General features: G+C 37.5%; 2 protein-coding genes across 8 annotated transcripts in view; both read right to left on the bottom strand.

Annotated features, from left to right (window-relative positions):
• CADPS2 (calcium dependent secretion activator 2) overlaps nucleotides 1-22,051 on the bottom strand; it is a 416,067-nt gene that overhangs the window by 355,074 nt on the left and 38,942 nt on the right. The window lies entirely within an intron of this gene.
• LOC134603674 (unconventional myosin-X-like) lies at nucleotides 18,582-21,885 on the bottom strand. Its single transcript, XM_063449858.1, has one exon. The coding sequence runs from the start codon at nucleotides 21,883-21,885 to the stop codon at nucleotides 19,711-19,713; it is 2,175 nt and encodes a 724-aa protein (XP_063305928.1). The 3' UTR covers nucleotides 18,582-19,710.

Genomic DNA, 22,051 nt, shown 5'->3' with positions numbered 1-22,051 from the left:
TTGATTTCTATAGAGACCTCATGGGATCACCCACATCGGTGTTAGCAATGCACTTTGGAAAAAAATTTGATCCACTGTAAATACTTTCTTTGTTTTTCGTATTTTTGTTTCTAGTTCGTTACTGGGAGGATATAGCCTATTCACCAGGTTTGGCTCTCTGGTATGTGGCAGAGGCTGTCTAATTATATATAGTAATATAAATCGTGGAAAGTTATGGCTACCTTTTAAAAATGTATATCAATTCCATATGCCGACTAATGGGCCAAAGCCATTGGCGCTCAGAAAATGTGTTGTGTTTATACTCTTTGTGCAAATATATAAATTATAAAACCAAAGTGACATTACTAGATAAAAAAAAAATCTTGTGAAAGATTTCCTTTCTAGGCAGAATTCTTTTTCGGGTCATCCTATGTTTAATGTGTCTTGGCTTCTTACGTAATTTGGCCTAATTCTTTTGACGTTGTCTGCTTTGTGTTGTTTTGCATGTCCAGGTGGTCACGCGGTCCATGTTCTATTTATCTTGAGGGTGGATCCCTGAATGGATAGTTCAGCTATAGACTTCCACTCTCTTAATCATACCTGAGTGTTTGAGGTCATTATCGTTCTAAAAGCTTTTCCTGAAGGTACATCATGGTGAATCATTATTTGTGGACACAGTATTCAGCATTCCTAATACCATATTCACCAGATCTCCTACCGTGTTGATTCAGTGTGCTACCAGACCATGACAGATACACAACCTTTTTTTAACAGAAGGCTAAAGACTGGTATCAGTTTGCTTCTTGCAAACTCCAATTCTGACATGTTTTTTTTTTGTAAACCATAAAGTTAAAGTCTGGACTGGAGTCATTGTCCCATAAAACAATCTGCCACCGGTCGCCACTTCATGTTATATCATATCTTTGTTATTTTGGTCTTTTATGGTTGTATTGTCTGTTTTAATAGAAAAGATGATTTTTTTTATGATTTTTTTTTGCCTGAAAAGACAAAACTCTTCGTTTTGTAAAAAATGCTGATATTTGACAGCAGATAAAGTATTTATGCATAAAATCTATACTTTGCAAGAAGTGGTAACAAAAAAAATTAAATCAAATGTTGATAACTGTATCTTTAACTTCCTAATATAAAGAGAATTTACACAGCCTTTGACAAATATTTTCTATTCTAGTCTAATCTAAAACAGCAATATAAAATTAATTAGGTACAATTTACCAGAAGGTGGTGTCATTTCCCCATTTGTAAAGCAAACAGTAGAATTTATTGATTGCAATCCTAGGGATGGTAGGACCAAGTGTTCGGTCCCTCTAGAACAGAGGTTTTGAACTTCTGGGTCATCCCTCCTGCCATCTTCCTATTCATCTCTCTTAAGCCAGGAGTCTTTTTGAAACGTCTCTTTGGTGACTCATAAACAAGCCCCCATGTCATTTCCAGGAGGAACAGGTACATCACGTTCACTAGACCCAGGCAGCTGTCCACCATACATTTTTTTATTGTAACAATGTAGCTTTCCCCAGTGTAAATGAGACCTCTTAGAAATGTATTTTGCAAATATTATTTTAATTTAATTTATATTACACTTAAATAGTGGGTCTGACAGGATTGCCAATCTAATGCCATATACATAACTGAGATCTCTGGCAAAAAGGTTTAACCACCGCAGCACTGCATTTACAACGCCAGTCAAACTACCTAGCATACAAAATACAGATTAAAGAACAGTGCACATACACAAAGATACAGCTTTAAATTATACCAAGATGCTTGCAATCACCTATTTTACCAAACAAATATGAGGATTTAGTTACCCCATATGTCCATATCATGTTAAGCCCACCACTACGTCACAGTACCCCAATATTACGTGAGAGATTGACATTCTAACTGCTATACTTATATACGGTACTTTCCCTCAGGATGGAACACACATTCCACATAGGGGTGGGTCGCGTAAACGGACCCAGAAGTTATCCACAGTGGAGCTAGGTTTTATAGCTCCTTGTTTTATCTATAAACTCCATTTTATCACACAATTCTTTTTATCTTTAAACTGCACTATGTGGTATTATTTGTTGTTGTAGGTCTAAAAAATTGTAACCCTATCTATAACCACCATAACTACTGTTTTGAAGGTAATCTTTCGTATTTATAGCGCTAGACTTCTGGATTTTTTGTATCTTGTTGGTGTTTGTGGCGAAGTCGCACTTTTTGGTGTTAGCTGCTACTACTATATATATCCTGGAGATTATACTCATACATTTTAAGTATCTTTATACAAGCGCTTTTTATTTTAACTGCTATACCTACAATTTAAACAGTTTCCAGAGCCTCCTCAGTTTATGCTTTCCCGTGGTCTCCTCCAAATTGGCACCTACACCGTATTTGTTTCTGTGTGTGAAGTTCCTTATTCTGTATTTTGAATATATTTTGTTTTTTACAGCAGCACCACTCCTGAGAAATGCATTCTGGGTTAGCCCCCCAATTCCCTTTAAACTACCTAGCATAGACAGATTATAAAGATTCACTTTAACAATTGAACATAGGTCTAATGAGATCAGGGGGCAAAGGGAGAGAATCCAACTGGACATGAGCACCAATTAACCCTTCTGGCTCCACAATCGAATATCACCTTGTAGTTAACAACTACAATATGACTTGCCAATTAAATTAATCAGTTAATTAAAAGGCCTGTAGATATAGGGAACTTTGAACGCACTTTATTATTCTAACTGTGGGAATGAATAAACCATTGTTTTTCCAATAAGTGATCTTTAAAAGGGAACTTGACAAAGTCTTCAATAATAACCATTTTTATATATTATACATTTTTGTTTCTCTGGAATCTTTATCACTCACACTGATACTTCTGATAAGCCAATCTTGCAGAAGAAAATTGGGATTTTGTGTTTGGAGCTCACCCAACTGTGCTGCCCTGCAATTCTGCACCTTCTGTACTCCGACGCTTTATTGGCAGCCAATCTATCAAGAATCTCAAGAGGTGGAAATGTATTGACAGAAATATCCCCCGTAGTCCGCAAATTCTGCATAGCAAATCTTTTATCCAGAATGTTATTAGAATGTACTCTGAAATATTTATGATGATAACTTGGCAAAAAAAAAAAAAAAAAGTACTGAAATAGCCGAGCAATAAGCAAAAAAAAATAAATAAATACAAAACCATTAAATATTAGATATATCTTTGGTAACATATAGCAGTTACAGGTCTTTATAAATCAGTACATTTCTAAAAATAAAAGTGTTAAAATCGGAATTCTTTTTTTTTTTTTTAATGCATCCTACACACTGGTGGGTTAAACAAGACTTGGCATAGATTCGTATATGTGTCTATCAGTCAGTAAAATGTCTCATAATGTTAGTCTACACACTAAGACATGAAGCATGCACGTTCATTTAAGCCGATAAGGATGGAGGCAATTTGAATTAAAAAAAATAAATTAAAAAAAAAATAAAAAAATGTAGAATTGTATTTGTGCTGTAGGTTTGTTTCACAATAATGTAAGGGTTTCTATTTAAGTAAGAAATAAACACATGAATAGTTTACAATGTTCCGGCTACCTATTCCACACACAAGCAGAACATTGAGTCACTCACCCAGGTATCTCCAGGTGCTCTGGTCAAATGGTCTCCCACGTCATTGCTAAGCAGATACTTAAATCGAAGAAAGGACTGGCACAAACTTGGAACAATGGGTGAAAATTAGGACCTCTGGAAGCTGTCTTTAGTAAATATTAATCAAATATTAATCAACTTGGACTTATCAATCCATGATTCATTTGACATAGATTAATATTTAATAAAGATGGCGTGTGGAGGCCTTCATTTTCACCTATTGTTCCAAGTTTGTGCTGGTCCTTTTACAATACATCTTTCTCTTTAAGTGCACTCACACATATTTTGTATTGTTTTTTAAAGGACATAATGATTTTCTTATAAAAAAAATCATGTATACCTAGCACAACATTAAGTATGAGAGAAATATTAAAAATGGGGGGGGGGGAGGTGGAGGAGGGAGTATTTATTTTCACAGTTTTGATAATTTTTACACGTCAAATGCAACAAAAGAGAAAGAACTCAAACTTGATATTTTTTTTTTGTCTTGATTGTTAAATGCCTAATACATGTAGGATCTGAATTAATTTGTGCCAGTTAACAATAACCCTTAAGTAAACCTTCCAAAAACCCTAAACTGACCCTACCCCTAACCCAATTCTTACAGGAACTCTAACTGTACTCCTATCCATCCACCTGAAACTTTAGCCCTTCCCTATCCCTAACCCAGCATTATTCCTACACTAACACTACTCTAACCTAGAGGGTTTCCAGGGAACTGTCTTTCCCCCAGCCCCCCCCCCCAAAAAGTGTAAACTCATCATTAGACACCCTTGTAATCTGTTCAGGCAAGTAGGACCCTGCAGAGAGTGCTGAAACAGTGCTATCTCCATGGTCCACCCTTAGTGGTCTGGCCTGTGTGATTGACAGGCAGCCTGGCAAGCCATCACACCTGCATGACCTGCCAATTCTTGGTGCACTGCAGACAGAATTATATCACCTGCCCACCAACTTTTACCTTGCCCACTGGCATCCTGCTTAATGAGACACTGATTGTGGGCATAATTGGTAAAAGCTACCCAGAGTGTCCTCCCACCCCCAACCAACACTCTCCCTCTTTGTTATTCTGCGGAAGAAGAATTTTTTCTTTCCCATTGGTGCGGACTGAAGTAGCGTTTTCCTGTTGTGGATTTTGGTAAGCACAATTTTTGATTTACAGGATAAGAACCTGCAGTGAAAAGTGAAAAGTTATGGATGGGCAAAACAAATTCCCATCATTCCCAGTGGTGGCTAGTAAAGTTTAAACTCCATGAGATGTCATGCCCTGTTCAAAACCATCTGCATCTACAGCCACCAATAAAGGGGAGAATGGGAACTGCAGACATAATCATGACAGACACGTTTTTTGTAATACACAGTAATCAGTAATGCATACAATGCCAATAAATTCTATATATTTTATATTTTTTTGTGACCAAAAAAAAAAAAGAGGGTGAGGGGTTCCAACACCACCTATCCATATGGACCATGCTCCATTGCTAGTTCATAATGAATCATGCATGTTACACAAACACTCTTGTTACTTTTTCTTCAATTAACCCACCATAACCACATTGGGATTATATATATATATATATATATATATATATATATATATATATATATATATATATATATATATATATATATATATATATATATATATATATATATATGATACAGATTATATATATACATTGTGATTATATATATATATATATATATATTTATTACAAAGGTGCACTCCTGGACTAAATAAAGTTTTTTTCAAATTTATTGTGCAAAAAAGAATGACCAACGTTTCGACCTATTCAGGTCATTCTCAAGATGGTTCTTGAGAAAGACCTGAATAGGTCGAAACGTTGGTTGTTCTTTTTTGCACAATAAATTGGAAAAAAAAACATTATTTAGTCCAGGAGTGTACCTTTGTATCATTTTCCATATAGAATATATAATATATATATATATATATATATATATATATATACACACACACACACACACACACACATATATGCACGGGTTTGCGCCCTGGAAGAAGACTTTTTTTTATATTTATAGGTAGAGTGCCAAACTTAGCTTTTGAGATATAGATATAGATATATATATAAATTACAAAAAATATAATTTTTTACCTGGACACGAAATGAGCCTAGATCTGCTTGAATATATAAACCCACCAAGGGAAGTATTTTTTGAGGTTATCCCACTTAGCATCACAAAACCAAAATATTAATAATAATAATTTCATAGTGTGCATACTAAAAAAAATATTCAAGCTTCATGGATTGTGAAATGAAGAAATTGAAAAAAAAATAAACAAACAAAAAAAAACAACAACAATTATCTTTAATTTTGCTAGCGTAATCTTACAGCTCAATGTATAGTTTTAAAGCTTTGTGTAAGGTATCTGGTAGACATGTGCAATTCGTTTCATTCCGAATGCACATTTTGACGAATTTTGTGAAATTCGGACATTCGTATGCTTATGAATGTCAGACGTGCCGAAGTGCCAAAGTTTCAAAGAGCCGAAATTCGGAAGTGTCGATACGAGCCAAATGAGTTTGGAAAAACGGCGCCTGAGAGGGGATATGATAACATTATACAAATATATTCGGGGCCAGTACAAACCTTTATCTGGAAATCTATTCATAAACAGGGGTATACATAGGACACAAGGTCACACATTTAGGCTGGAAGAAAGGAGATTTCATCTAAGGCAAAGAAAAGTTTTTTTACAGTAAGAGCAATAATGATATGGAATTCTCTGCCTGAAGAGGTGGTTTTGTCAGAGTCTATACAGATGTTTAAAATGCAATTGGATAAATACTTCCAAAAACATAACTTACAGGGATATAATTTCTAGTTAGTGGGGTAATGGCTGCTTGATCCAAGGAGACATCTGACTGCTATTTTGGGGTCAAGAAGGAATTTTTTCCTAGTTTGTTGCAAAATTGGAAGCGCTTCAGACTAGGTTTGTTGCCTTCTTTTGGATCAACAGCAAAAACATATGTGAGGAGGGCTGAACTTGATGGACACAAGTCTCTTTTCAGCTATGTGACTATGTAACTATGTTACATTGGTCCGAATTTCCGAAGTGCTTCGGATTTGTGAAAAGTGGCAAAACAAGAGAGAGGTCTGCAGGAATTGCCAAGAAGCAGCAAGAATCCCCTTCAGATATACGTATAAAGTGTAAATACACTGGAACAGCTATTCACAAGCGGTTTCTCTGCATTATCAGTCTTGAAGATTAATAATCTTTTTGACAAACCTCAATTGGAACATCACCTGAACCATTGATTATCTGCCATGACCCGTGGCCATGAGATATTCAATGTTATTTATGAATAGATTAAGAAGGACTGGGTCCATTCAAATCAAAGAATCATCTTCTAAAAATCAGCCAGAATTACAGTCCTCTCTACTGGAAGAAGCACAAATAGAAAGACTATGACTGCAAACAACTACTGCTATTGAGAAAGTTAGCAGATACAAAGTGAAATAAATCCCATTTCATGGATTTCTTGTCATTGTTATGCACTGATTAGGTTTTCTTCAGAAGTTCAATAAGTAGTAGGAGAGAGAGAGAGAGAGAGAGAGAGAGAGTGTATATATGTGTCAGTATCTGTTGACCTGTGTATGTACGTGCATGCACACGCAGCTATAATTAAGAACATACTGGGGGACAGAAGCCCACTTGTACAATAGCTCATCTGTGAAGCCCAGCAGATTAGGTGTTTACAGAAAAATTTATAAATGTGAGGACATCGATCTATAATAAGAAATTATAAAGGAAAACTAAAGGCGTACGCTAAGTCCATCCATAAATCCTCTATAATTTAATGTATATGTTTGTTGCTGCACTAAAACTGAAAATAAGTAGTTTAGCTTTATCTCATCTCTAACGTAGAGGAAGAAGCCCGGCAACTACTATGACCAGTGTAGCTATACATTTGCCACAATCCATTTTACACATATGGCAACAGCCAACACATACTCAAAATGTGAATTTAGTGGGGATGATAATCTGTGTTTAGTCAAGTGCAAATAGACACAAAGTTTCCATTCAAGTGCCTCATAGATCGAAAATTGGATGTTTGAGGCCTTTAACTTCCTGATTGGTAGCAGGGGCATGTCACCTTAACTTGTAGGAAAATCCACACTCTCTAAATACAGTGGAGAGGTCTGAGAGCAGGATCAGCCTCCTTAGCACCAACTATAGGCCTTGGCCTGGAATTGTTTTTTGATGCCTCTTCATTGCTGTCTGTTGGTGAAATTAAAAAATGCATTGTTGGCATAATCACAATATGCAAATTGCTATATTGTAAAAACTGACAAGTTGCATCTACATAGCTCTGTTTTCCCATAGTTTGGAACGTTGTAATTATGTTATATATATTTGAGGCCTTATTATGTCGCTTGTTATTCACATTATGAAAGTTGTTTATATTTTTATGGTTTTCCCACATGCTTAAGGACTAGTTGGTAAAGCCTACTTTTGGAATTGTGTGTCCTGAGTATAATTTGTTCAGGAATCCTGGTAACAGAGTCTTCGGACCTGTTGGCTGGCTACATGATCCCTGTAGTATGGGACAAAGTCAAAAGAGCCTCAAATGCCTTTTTACTTATTACATATTACAGGCAGAGATGGGAATACCTGCCTGGAAGGAGAGCGGCAGCCTGGTCGGGTGGACGAGCTTCGGAGAGACCCCAGTCAGGCTTCGGCAATCGTTTTTGAAGTATTCCAGAGTCTGCAGTGTGGAGGCGGACTTGGTGTAGGTACTCGATGGGAGTACGGGAGCTCTGTCACACAATGCATTAAAATATGCTGAAAATTCATCTCTTTTCCCTTAAATTTTACATTATGTCCACTACGGCTATATATATAATATATGTATGTATATATATATTATACTTTCTCAACACGTGTATAATACATTTCAAATAATGGATACGATAAGACAGTCCAAACAATTGATATCTACGATTTTCATAGATCAATTTATATGGTAATAACGTCATTCAATATGTCATACAAAAGCGCTTTTAACAATTTTTTAAATAATACTTTAGTGATTGCTAGTTTTAATAGTTTACGAAATAAATTATGTATATTATTTTTTTTTTATTTTTTTTTAAAGGAATATTAACTTCCATCAATCCAGGATGGTCATGATACATAGTAATGATTTGATTACCTTCATGCCCGGATTGGGTTAAATCGTCTCTTACAATTAGGAGAGCACTTCTAAAATTTCCACTTGAAATAAAGGGATTAGAAATGTATGAGTCATTGCAGAAATATTTATTTTGGAAACAAAGACGGATATATATTGAGTAAGAGGAAAAGAAAAAATGAAAAAAAAATGTGATGCCAAATAGCATCTCTATATAACATGATACATTAAAAAAAAAAAAAAAAAAAAAAGAACAGAGGTAAACTTAACCCCGTAAGGATCAATGTCATGTCTGCATTATACTCTGATTACTTACTGCCATCAAATGAGGACATTCTATTTTCACAAAGGATCGCTAAAAACTGGTTTCTTATAAGAGTTGCTCTGTTATTAGTTATTAACAGGTCAAGATTACTATCAGGGAGTTAGTTATTTGTGTGTATTATTCTGGCACACTCAGTCTTCACTACACAGAAAACAAAAATTCTCTGGTAAGGAATGAGTACAGTATCTGATAATGTAATAACGTCTGGCGTGAGTCTTGTTTAGTGCGATAGCCATGCCTACAAGCAAACAATTCCTGCATTAAATAAAGGATGCAAAAGTTAAAAATCACACAAGATCAAGGCAAATTTGTTTTACTGTGAAAGAAAAATTGAAAACAAAAAGAAAAATTAAAAAGTTAAAAAACATAAAAAGATATTCGCTTGAATCCGAGTTATGTTTACACAGTACACAATCCGCCCAGAAAGTTAACATTACTGAACTGCCTACTGTGAGATATCCACGTAGTCAGCTCTACACAAAACAAACACTAAGGGTTATTCACTAAACAGGGAGTTAGAATATTTTTTTAAAAACATTTTAATTTAAAAGAGAAATTAAATAATTCAGACAAGTTAGCGTTTTTTTGGTTTTTGGTTTTTTTTTGGGGGGGGGGGGGGGTTGTTTGTTTTTTTCCCCTTAAATTAATTGAACTCTTGAATAGCCCTCTGATAAAAGTACACCAGAAGGGTTAAATGAAAATGTATTTGAGAGAGAGACAGACAATCTATAATCAGATTAACAATTCAAGGCCAAAACATAAACTCGCAAAAATGTAGATGCTCACCAATATTACTCCATGCATTCATTAGAATATTATCCTGATGATGTCCTCATTGAATTGGTTATAGTGCCAGTACTCTCTTTGCATTCACTGTTAAAACACCTTTTACCAGGTCCCTGACCACACAGAGTCCTGGGCCCCACTGGGGATATGGCTAAGGCAGAGATCACACCATTCCTTCAAACCATACCAATTCATACAAACAATGGGCTGACACTCTCAGTCAACCTCAGCTGCCCCATGTTGCTCAGGCTAATGCTTCTGTACCACTATGTTCATGTTAATCCGTGTGGAACATGGGTATAAGTGATTCAAATGCTGTGGCATCTACACTACAAGGGATCCTAGTCACCATCCAGTGTAAAATGTGACCAGGACGGGGCCTCTGACATGAGTCGAGAGCAGCAAGTGGTCCCGGGAGGAGATGGGGTTTTCTTAAACAGTGTTCTCCGATTCCAGTCCTCAAGGACCACCAAAAGTCCAGGTTTTGTCAGTATCTCCATTTTGCACAATAGCAAATTTTAAACTCTACCCAAAAGCAAAAAAAAACAAACATAAAAAAACACACCATCTACTGGCATGATGGAAGTGGTAAGTACTTTTGAGACATGACTAATGACTTGAATTGAGGCCTGTAGCTGGTCACCATAAAGGGTGGAGCATCCCATATTTTGTCCAAAAAGGTCTGGCTGGTGCTTAAAGTGAACTTGTTGTGTATTTTTTTAAATTATGTAAAATCGACCCAAATTACAATGAATACATCATATATCACTGATGTATTCCAGAGCCACCACGTCCTCAGCTTTGCAAGTATTACACCCACCTCTGGTCTCCCTGCTCCTCCCACAAATATTCTGTAATGTATAAATGCTCTCCCCAGCTGTCCCCACCTCCTAAAACCTCAGATTAAGTACCAGCATGATATTTAGCATACCGCAATATAAAAATAAAGTGTCTCGATCCTCATTACAGAGCACCACAATTCTAGAATAACCTCAGGGACAAAATCAAATCTTCATTCATTCTAAAATCCTTTAAGAGATCTATGGCAATAATATACCTCAGCACAGAATACACCTGTCATGGTTGATTATATATATATATATATATATATATATATATATATATATATAGTTTGTATATTGTATTTTTTTTTTTAATATTGTTTTTTTTTTTTGTCTATTGTAACAACGCAATGTTTTCTGAACCCAGGACATACTTGAAAAATCTCAATGTATCCATCCTGGTTATTTTTTTGATAAATAAATAAATAAATAAACAAACAAACGTATCCTGCTTAGAACAGGTATCCCAAGCAAGACAGACAAGTGAAATTTTACTATATTTAGGGAGTCAAAGGGCGGCTATATGGTGGTTAGAGCACTAGAAGGTAAGGAATACATGTTTGTGTAACTGACCCTACAGTGTTCCTTTATTGATTCAAAATACAAAGATACTGGAAAAAGTAAAAATACCTCTCAATCAGGTTACGTTTCAAAAAAAAAAATTTTAAGCAAATAAAATAAAAAAAATCTACGTTTAGCATTAGGTGAAAATTCTTTCAACAAGATGTATCTCCTTTCACAGTTATGCAAGAAAACAAGAAAAAGCATATGTCATAAATCTATATATATATTTGCAGATTTACGTGTCTAATTTGAATGTAGGTTGCAAATTACATTTCAATTAAAATATGTTCTATTTGCAGTTTAGTTCACAGAGAACATTCTATTCTGCAGTTAGTCCTGTAAACACAGGGAATTCCAAATAAATGGTTAATCCAACAGGGACACAATGTGTGTGTTTTTTTATTTTTATTTTAAGCATTAACATTTCAGTCACGTCTAAATGATCAACTATAAAATGAATGCTCACTGCCACGAAAATGACCAGGAATGATATACTATTATTTACATTAAATATCGTATTTATAAAAATACGAGATTATATAGGATTATATAATGAAAGCAGACGGTGTGTCATTGAGCCATTGAGTTACAATTTTAATAGATGACATTAATGCAAGGTCACAGAAAGATACCTTATAGATCATGCAAATTAACAGCATGTGATTGGAATGTGCTCTGAGCCTCTACATCGGGCATCTCAAACTCTGGCACCACAGATGTTTCCAAACTGCAACTCCCATGATTCTCTGTCCATCTTTTGCTTTCAATGAATTCTGGGAGTTGTAGGTCATCAACATCTGGGGGGGCAGAGTTTGAGACCCCTGTTCTACGTGCTGTATTATCACTGTACATGGGTAGACAAAGCAATGCTCGAACGCACACACAAACACCAGATTATCCATTGTGTGGACTTTTGGTGTTCACTCACTTAATGGGCATTGACGTGCAAATTTAAAATTGTTGGTCAAAAATAGTAGACAGATTTTCGTAGCTGATATACTTGAAAGGAAACATTCAAATAATACTTTTTATGTATCTTGCACCAATTCCCATCATCCCATCCACCCCACCAAAAAACAAAAACAAAAAAAACCTACACGCTACACGCTACACGCATACAAACAAATCGACAAAGGTAAATTCCTAGCGGTTGTACAATTGCAACTCCAGTGATGCATCCTTTATCAATTGACCACCTTTGGTCTAATCTTTTAAACAGTCACACTGATCCAACACACAGCCCAACAGGTTGGGACACATTAAACTTAATAAAAAGAAGACCAATTCACTTCTAACATTTGTAACTCAATTTTAACAACAATGGGCGTGGGTAGCACATGGTGAATAAAAAAAAAAAGAAAATGGCCATTGTTGAACGCCTGGTGCCCCAACTATCACACACTAAGAATTTACCCACATGTTTAATTTTTAGTACCCTGGGAGAGGGATAAGCATAGTAACATGCCAGATCAACTCAATGTCATTAAATATTCTTGTACACAGTCACCATCCCCAGTGACTGCATTCTTCTCACAAGGCCCCATCTAGAAATACTTTAACTTCGATAAATTTTGCCATGGTTGAGGTTCCGTATAGATCTGTAGATTGGAGTGGAAATGCTATATATAACTTTGAAGTCAAATAATACAGAGTTTAAAAAATTGATAATGCAAGTAGCCGTATTTTATAAATAATATAATTAAGGATGATATGGGTGGTGAGTGGCTGTTGGGTTTACTTTGCTGTATGGATACCAGCTGGTCTGGGTTCTGTGCTGGGTACTGGAGCAGCATGTGAGTGCTCTCTGTTATATGAGAGCAACTTCTAACATAGAGAAATTAAGTCTGGTATATTTCTTTGGTTTTTAAACAAGCCTTTTAGGGGTTACCAATTACGATTCCGTTCTTTGAATTATGACTGTTCATAACCAAGGACCAGTTCAATAAATAAATCTATATGTGTGCTATATGGACAACTGATAGTCGCTGTATATGATGTGAATGTTGAGATCTTTCTAAAATACATGGTGAAAACAATAAAGAATTAAATAATAAGCACATCTACCTTACATTTACCTCCTTTTGCTAATTTTGGCATTTAGCAAAACATGTAAAATAGTATCAGGACATAATATTTTTATGGATTATAGTTTAAAAAACAAAACAAAAACAAAAACAGTATTGTTAGAAATATTATTATTATTATTATGTTATTTATATAGCGCCAACAAATTCCGCAGCGCTTTACAATGGGTGGACGAACAGACATGTAGTTGTAACCAGACAAGTTGGACACACAGGAACAGAGGGGTTGAGGGCCCTGCTCAATGAGCTTACATGCTAGAGGGAGTGGGGTAAAATGACACAAAAAAGGTAAGGATAGTATTAGACTAATGACAGTTGCAGAAGAGGAATCAGTCGGAAGCTATTAACAGTTTAATTGATACGCTTTTAAAAAAACGTGGGTTTTTAATGATTTTTTTAAGGAGTGGAGACTGGGTGAGCATCTAACGGAGGAGGGAAGCGAGTTCCACAGGAACGGTGCAGCTCTCGAGAAATTGGGCTCTATATTTTTAGGAAGCCAATGTAGGGACTGACAGAAGGGTGAGGCATGCTTAAAGCTTTACAAAGGTAATTAAAGTAGCACGGTATAAAACTACCCACTGAAGTTAAAACAAATACAAAATGTCATATGTTATTTTCAAAGCATTCCATGTGTCACATGAAAGGGCAGGTAGAAGCCATTCACACTATTAGAATACAATGCCCGTTTTCAGCATGCAATGGGTATCACATTCATACTTTAATAAAAGGCTTTCTTGAGCACAAGTATCCTATTTAGAATACCATGTACTTAGACCAAGATAAGTACCCTGCAAACATATCCCCTGCCCAGACAAGTATATGGTAATCTATGCCAAATGAAAATTCAAACATAAAAAGTCTTATTGTAGAAGCAATGTAAAATACAATTCCACTTCATCATCTGATAAACAATGTTACTCTGTTTGCAAACAATATGTGATTAAGGACAAAAACCATACTCGAAGACAAATTGCTAGGGACAGCTCCCAAAATTAAGAATGCTTTATAATGCAAGTAAACTGCATGCCCATTAAAGAAACCGTCTGTACTGGAAACAGCGAGCATCATTTCACCAGCAGCAGACAGTAATATACGCCCACATGTTTCAAATTATACCTTAAATCAAATATCCTATTTTTCTTTCAATGTAAAAAAATAACGAGACAACAAGCTATATATTTTCCAAAGAAATGTTGAAGGTTCTTTTTTTTTCCTGTAATCCTGAATTCATTAAGATGGAAGAGAAGCTATTGCCATTTGTGGAAGAATTGATGACAATTCACGTATCTAAGCCAACATTAAAATTCGTTTAGAATTAGGTTCAATTGTAACAAGTGACATGTTTATTAATCAAACAAATATTTATTAATTAAAAAAAAAATAATCAGTCTAATGGATCTGATCGAATAATACGACATAAAAACACAATAAATGTCCCTTCCTTATCAAGCGTTTGATTAAATTAAGTTTGATCCAAGGCAGAATTGACTAAAAACATACAGGGTTATCTCAGAAATGTGAATTTCATACGTCAGGCCATAATATTCAAATGGGAACACATAGTTAAAGGAGCAGGTCTTCATGACTTGGAGAAGTTTAGCTATATTGGTCTAACATTTTAAATTCCTTTTGAAATCCTCATAAATTGTTGGGAATAACCCCACTAGTGTTTGCCTGACCCTTAATGTCTTTTCCTATAATAGATAATAAGGATCCCCCTACAAATTGTCTCAATCTCTGACAGACAGAGGGACCAGCTATTAACTTATCTCTGAAGTTTGCTTACTGCTAAGGGGGCCTTATAAGCCCTAAAATAACATTTGGGTTTATTTTTATTTTTTGGGGGGTTGGGGGCAGGACTATAAGTTCCCTTCTATTAAAGTGACCTCTTACAGATTAAGGAACAGCACACTCATAAAAATACATTTCTATATTCTACAAGGATACCTAAAATTGCATATCTCGGCAAATAAATATTGTGATTCAGTTCTACCATATGGCCCTATTGTGTTAAACCCACCACTACTTCACAGTACCCCAATATTGGTGGGTGCTACACTAATTCCAACTTACTAAAACCAACCAATGTTTCAGGTGTGTCCCCAATTCCTTTTTGGCTTTTCTCTGTAGAAAATTTTAAGTTAAATATATTTTATCACCTCCTTTCCAGCACCGAGAGATCACCGGTGCAGCTGCCCACTTTGCCTCCTTCTTTGCCAGCAAGCCGATTCTTTCCACATTCTCATCCCACTGAATGCTTCTCACAGAGAACCATTGGGGCTGAGAAGTGCATGCGTGGGGAAGTATCACGCTCCTCCAATCAAATTCTGTCAAAAAGTCTTGCAATATAAACCTTACCATATCTACTAAATCTACAGGGATACTGCACCCAGACCGCATTGACAGATCTTGATGCCTATAGTGGTCCTTTAAAGACACCATGTTTTATATTCTCGGAAAACTAATCTTAAGGAAGTTTGCCTTAATAATGTGTTTAGTTATAGATTTAGTAAATTGCTTTACATTTGTTGTGAAACAGGTAATGCCTTGATTAGGCACTACATTAAATTCTATTTAGTAGTCATGGGTGGGGTGGAGGGGCTGCGTGGGGGTTGTAAATCAAGAACTTTGGAGATTTATTTACTAAACTGGGGATTATGGTTAAATGTCAAGGACATACTTCTCAAATGTTTTTTCTACAAATCTCCACAATTTCTACTTTAATGAATAAATCCCAGTGTGGAGGACAAGCCTGTATTCAACGTACTGAAACAGACGTATTTTATTCAGGCATGTAATGCACATAGAAAGGAACACAAGTCTATTAACGGCACAAAAAAAAGGGGAACGCAAACATACTTCAGGTGGATCGGTCCCTTTTGGAATCTTTGCATATTTTGCAAAGGACACATTTCCTCTTTGGTGGCAAAGAGAGTAGGTAGATGTACTTACCTGAAGTTTTTCCACGCAGCTACATCCATCTGCGTTAAATAACAACATGGAGATCTATGGAGGATCCACGAGACCTCAAGCAACACCTGCTGAGTTTTAACAAACCTGGGATAGCATATTAATGCTGTTGTTCAACTTTTAAGACCATAGGTTTGCCCGTGAGATAAAGTAGTCCCGTACCTTGACTTATGATATCATTACGTTGGCAAAACAGTCAATATGAATATTTCACTAACATTATATATTAATGGAATACAGAGAAAAGACAGAGTATCTTTAAGAAACATTGCTGATAATTAAGTAGCAGGTATTTATACAGAGTGTCCACAAGTACAAAAAGAAGAGTTGCCTAGGCAACAGGGTTAAGTTTAATAGTTCACAATGTATAGCTAAAACCATTTGGGATTATTGGTTTAAGAGAAAAGATGATTAATCAATTTTGCAGGCTGGTGTAGACCAAAAAAATGCAGCAAAGATCTATACATGTTTCTAATGCATCCTTATATGTTATCAATTGTCGTAAAGAAAAAAAAAAAATCTAATGTCACCCTTTAAGGAAACCGTTCTCAATTTCTTAAAGGGACACTCCAGGCACCCAGACCACTTTTGCCCATTGGAGTGGTCTGGATGCCGACTCCCATTACCCTTAACCCTGCAAGTGTAATTATTGCAGTTTTTTATAAACTGCAATAATTACCTTGCAAGGGTAACTCCAGCTCTAGTGGCTGTCTTCTAGACAGCCACTAGAGGTCACTTCCTGATTTGTAGCAAGAATCGCTCATTTCCCCATAGGAAAGCATTGAAAATCTTTTTCAATGCTGTCCTATGGGGAGCGCTAATGCGCATGCGCGGCATTGCCGCGCATGCGCATTAGGTCTCCTCGGCCGGTGGGCGGGATCAGTCTCGCCCACCGACCGACTGAATCATAGGGAGGAGCGGTGCGGAGGAGGAGGCAGCGACGAGGGACATCGCCGCTGCCTCAGGTAAGTGACTGAAGGTGTTTTCACCCCTTCAGTAACTGGGGATTGGTGGGTGGGAGGGAGAGGGACCCTCCAGTGCCAGGAAAACGGATTGTTTTCCTGGCACTAGAGTTTCCCTTTAAGAAAAATGTATGTTTATACAAAATGCTCCTTTAACCCGGTAGGAATAAATAATATTTTACTATGGTCTGGAACATCTACTAGGATTGAAGTCCTACTGCTTTCACCTAGTAGAAGAACATCTATGCCCAACCTAATAAGCCATTTGTAGCGGAGGCCTGATATTCCACAGGTTAACTCCACTATAGATCCCAGTGAGGCTTAGGAACAAGTAGTAAACACACCATGAAGCAGTAATTCCAGCAAATAAAGTAATCCACGAATATCCCCATACAGATCCCAATGACTGGACGACACACAGCATCAGGAGCAGAACTGACTTTTAATCCACACAGTCTCCTTATAAAGCATTCTCCCATGCAAGGGAGGGATTCACCTTAATCAGTACAGTACCCAATAATATAACAGTTACCTCCCACACATCTCCTCCCCTCAGTATGACACTTAATCCCATTATACATACTGTAGTTTTCCCCGAGTTCTGAATGTACCCCAAAACAAGCAGTTACAATAATCCTGGGGGTACCCCCTGGTAGCCCTGATCTGGGTGACTAACATATCCAAAAATCCCCCAGATCAGACCAGGGGTTCGGGAGTTAGGTGGAGGGTGTAATTTGACCGACCGCACACGACGAGGTGGTATCCGAAAAGAGTTCCATGGGTTTTGGCCCTGCCGTCGGTCTTCGTTCGGGAGGTAAAATACACATCAAATACTGCCATCCATGATTAATCTTGGATTCGTATGAATCCCCTTGTTCGGTACTTTGAACCTACTGAACGGGAGGCTGATTAGCCTTCCCGTTCGGGAGTTACGGAGCCATGGAGGTCTCAGCGGTGTTCGGGTAATCGAGTGTCCTATTTGAGTTCCAGACACTCGACGACCAAACACCGCTGAGATTTTCGTGCGTAAGATGGCCGCTGCCACGTGTTCGTGTACCAAACAGCGGCCACCCAGATACAGCACTAAATTACCGATTAACCTGCGGTTAGAGAAGTGTGAACGCTTAATAAGGTACACACTTCTCTCGGGGTGGTCTATTGGTTCGGTAGTTTACATTCGTATGGAGTACGAATGGCAACTACCGAACAATCAAACGAATCCCACATACATTTTTTTTTTTTTTTTTTTTTTTTTTTTTCCCAAGTTAAATACAATACTTTATTAACAAATATTTATTTTACAATAAGCAAATATTTTCAATTGTTAAACAGTTTCACTGAAATAAGAAGAGAATGCTGATGTTAATCTGTTAATTCAATATTTTCTCTTCATATTCAAACTTCTCATATAAAAATAAACCACTTGCTTTTATTTGCCTATTTACAATTACTTTTTGACAACAGCTTTGTGGCAAACGGTATATCAAGTAGAGGAAATATTTCTAATCCAAGTGCTATGAGAATATTGCTTGTATCTTCATACTAAGGCAGATTTTAAATACTGTTTATTTTCTAAAACAGGGCTAAAAAAAGCTGCAGCCATTGCACTATCATTCCCATCATACAGCAACCAACCACACAGCTAGGGATGATGGGAAATCCAGTCTGACAAGGACTAGAAGAGATACAGCTTGCCCTATTCAGTTCAAAAACGGTACGTGATGTTCTTAATGTAACCCTTTGCATTCTTGAGGAGAGCACACCTTCTAATACCCTTGTGTTCCTGAAAGGGTTAAATACAGTAGACAAGATTGCATACTGCTTAAATGAATCATGGCATACAAGGCTGTATAAACTGGGACTGGCACTATTCGAAACACAGTCCAAAGCACCCACTTTTGAGAAAAATGTATTGCATAAACATCTTTGCACATCACTGTTCCATATTTTAAAACACGGTAATAAAATTAGGATTTACACTTGACAAACTGTAACACAAAAACAGAGACACTGAACCTCAATGCATGTGTTCTCCTAATAAACCAGTCGTCCGGAAGGCTGCCTGCAGCTTTCCACAAACCAATACTTTTTTCGTCTTTTTTCTTTTTTTTCTTGAGAAAACCAGCATGTCCTATCTCCAGTGAAGAGGTCGATTTGCAAATGCAGTCTGTAGGCACTACACACTGCACGGAAGGCAGTGGGTTAGACATTGTAAGGCAATGTGAAGTATTAAAGCTTGGAAAATGGCGCTGGCAGGTAAAATATGTTAGGCACTGGAACTCCCTGGTTGTTGAATTTGCCAAGGCCAAGAAGTTAAGGTCTGGGTGCCCTGATGTTTATAAGGAGCGCATCTCCTGTATATAAAAGAGGATATGTGGGTCACAGATCCTGTGTTCACCGGGAGCTTGCTTGGCTTCCATGGCTGCTCTCTGAGCGTGTAGTACTGTACCGCTTTTTCACAATCATGCTGATGTAGGCCTTCATTAGTTTAGCAATGTCAACCACCGCGCTTGTTTCAAATAAAAGCTCTCGCTCATCTACTACTATCTTGTAGGTATTTGAAGATGGAGCCCCAAAAGACAAAATCTGCTCATAGTGAAACACTTCTAGAGGTCGTCCTTCTCCTCTCTTGTACACAGAAACCGCTTCAACACTGACTCCTAACCACAGCTCCTGTGGAAATCCACCTTCTTTACACTCAACATCAAATAGTGTTGATCCATAGCCAGGCCATTCCTTTATCAAAACCATGTACTTGGAGATACACTGTTCTGGACTTATACCCTGTAACTTTTTCCACTTGTCAATAATGTTGGCTCTCGTTGAGAGAACCTCTTCCTTTACCCACATATCCTGCATCTGCTCCTCTTCCATTTTCTGCTTGCTGATGGAGCCACTTCTAAAGCTTCTCCTCAATGTCCCTTCTAAGAAACTAGACCTCTTTCTTTCTGTTCGTTCAGAGGGTGTAAATGATTTGGTGGACTGAGAAATTCGAGCTTTCAGTTTCTGCATGGGATAAAACTCTTCCATCTCTGGTACAATGGAGTGTAGACTGTAGTCTCCTTGTGAATACTGTAACCTCAAAGCTGCCAAGAACTGCAGAGATTCTTCGAGTGCAGGATACTGACCACGGATAACTGCTTGATGTGCCTGCTCAAACATGAACACATATTCCACACTGTCCTTTGGCACATGGTCTGTGTCCAGGAAGCAGTAGAGTTTGAAGTAGAATTTCCAGGGCTTATCTCCAGCGTCTCTGCTCACAGCAAGCTTTTCAAATTTAGCCAGTATATCAGCCACAATGGTTCTGCTTTCAATGGCTTTATCTGTCACCTCATTGTATTCAAAAAGAGCAAACATATTTCTGCTGTCTTCCATGGCCAGTCCTCGAATCAGTTTCTCCACCACCTCTCCAGCAGTTGTGTGGGAGTTGATTGTAATCTTGCAAGCTCCTCCGCCATGACAGTACACAGTGGTTGTAATTTCCTGTCTCTGAATTAAAGCTTCAATTTCATCCCGACATGGCACAAACTCCCTGCACTTGGTTTTCTTTAATGACTCATAGATGAACACTGCGTACTTTTCCATTTCTGAGCCTTGATATTTCTCCCGTATTCTTTTAAGATGAAATTTCAGATATTTCAGGATGCTTCGACTGGGTGGGAAGGTGCAGCTCAAGCAAGTAAGTATCTGCCAGTGATACAGGTTGCCCGTGCTGCCAGGATTGTGAGCCTTGTTAGTCTGCTTAATGAGCTGGCAATAAAGCTCATCTCTCAGAGGGCGTAAATCATGACCAGTCTGTAGTATGCCCTGAATGATTGGCACAGGATCAGAGAGAGACTCGAGTTGTTGCAGAGAATTGAAAATCTTGATTGCTTCATCTTGTAATGTTGTATATCCTTTATCTTTCAGCAAGTTTAAGTTGATGTCTCCATAGGGAAGTGGTAGCAAAGGAGAGTGCAAAGGGTGATGAGTGTAGCGAAGAATTGGATTTCGTCTGTAAATCTGCTCCACAACTTCAGTGTTCAGACAGTTTTCCTTTATATCCTGAATTAGTTGTTGAGTTGGCGTGTCAATTGGAGCCTTTGTGTCTATCACATTCTGAATGGCACTAGACCACCTTGTGGCTTCATTTAATAGTTTGGTATACAAGCGGTAACAGTGTTTGCGACCGTACACTATCACGTTCCAGTATCCTGTTTCCTTAAATATTTTCTCTTCAGGCTGTACCACAGAGCACAGGCTGTTCAGCACCAAGGTGCCCAGTTTCATAGCACTTTTCTCTGAATTCTTGTAGTAGTCCAAAGAATTGTGGGTAAGGACAAACCATCGTTTCTTCAGTTTCAACGAAGGAATTTTAGGGCTATTTTTAACTTCTTTCTGTAACCACCCTCGTACTATGAACTCCTGCCCTTCAACCCTTGTGTCACCCTTTGACCTTTGCAATAAAGTGATCCAGTGATGCATCTCTTCTGGCGTATCAGAATTACAGTGAAGGACACGATTTGCAGTGATAATTACAAATGAATTTGGTCTTGATGTTATATCAGATGTTGGGGCAGTCAGCATTGCGTGGTGTGTTGCCGTCCGGCTGGTAGCTCTCCTGTCTGTCTAACATAGGAAGCCACAGGTGCAGGCGACTGGGCTTTATTCTCCGGTGAGTTGGTGCTGATCTCGTTCGCCCTTGTGCAGCTTTGTCCCGAGTTGTGTGCACACAGTTGCATGATCTGAAACA

This window comes from Pelobates fuscus, chromosome 3 (assembly GCF_036172605.1).
Source record: "Pelobates fuscus isolate aPelFus1 chromosome 3, aPelFus1.pri, whole genome shotgun sequence".
Lineage (NCBI taxonomy): Eukaryota > Metazoa > Chordata > Amphibia > Anura > Pelobatidae > Pelobates > Pelobates fuscus.
The sequence above is the reverse complement of the archived record's forward strand: the minus strand, read 5'-3'. Positions and strand labels throughout refer to the sequence as shown.

Excerpts from the sequence above, each read along its gene's own strand:
- LOC134603674 (XM_063449858.1), bottom strand. The coding sequence starts at position 21,885 with ATGCTGACTGCCCCAACATCTGATATAACATCAAGACCAAATTCATTT.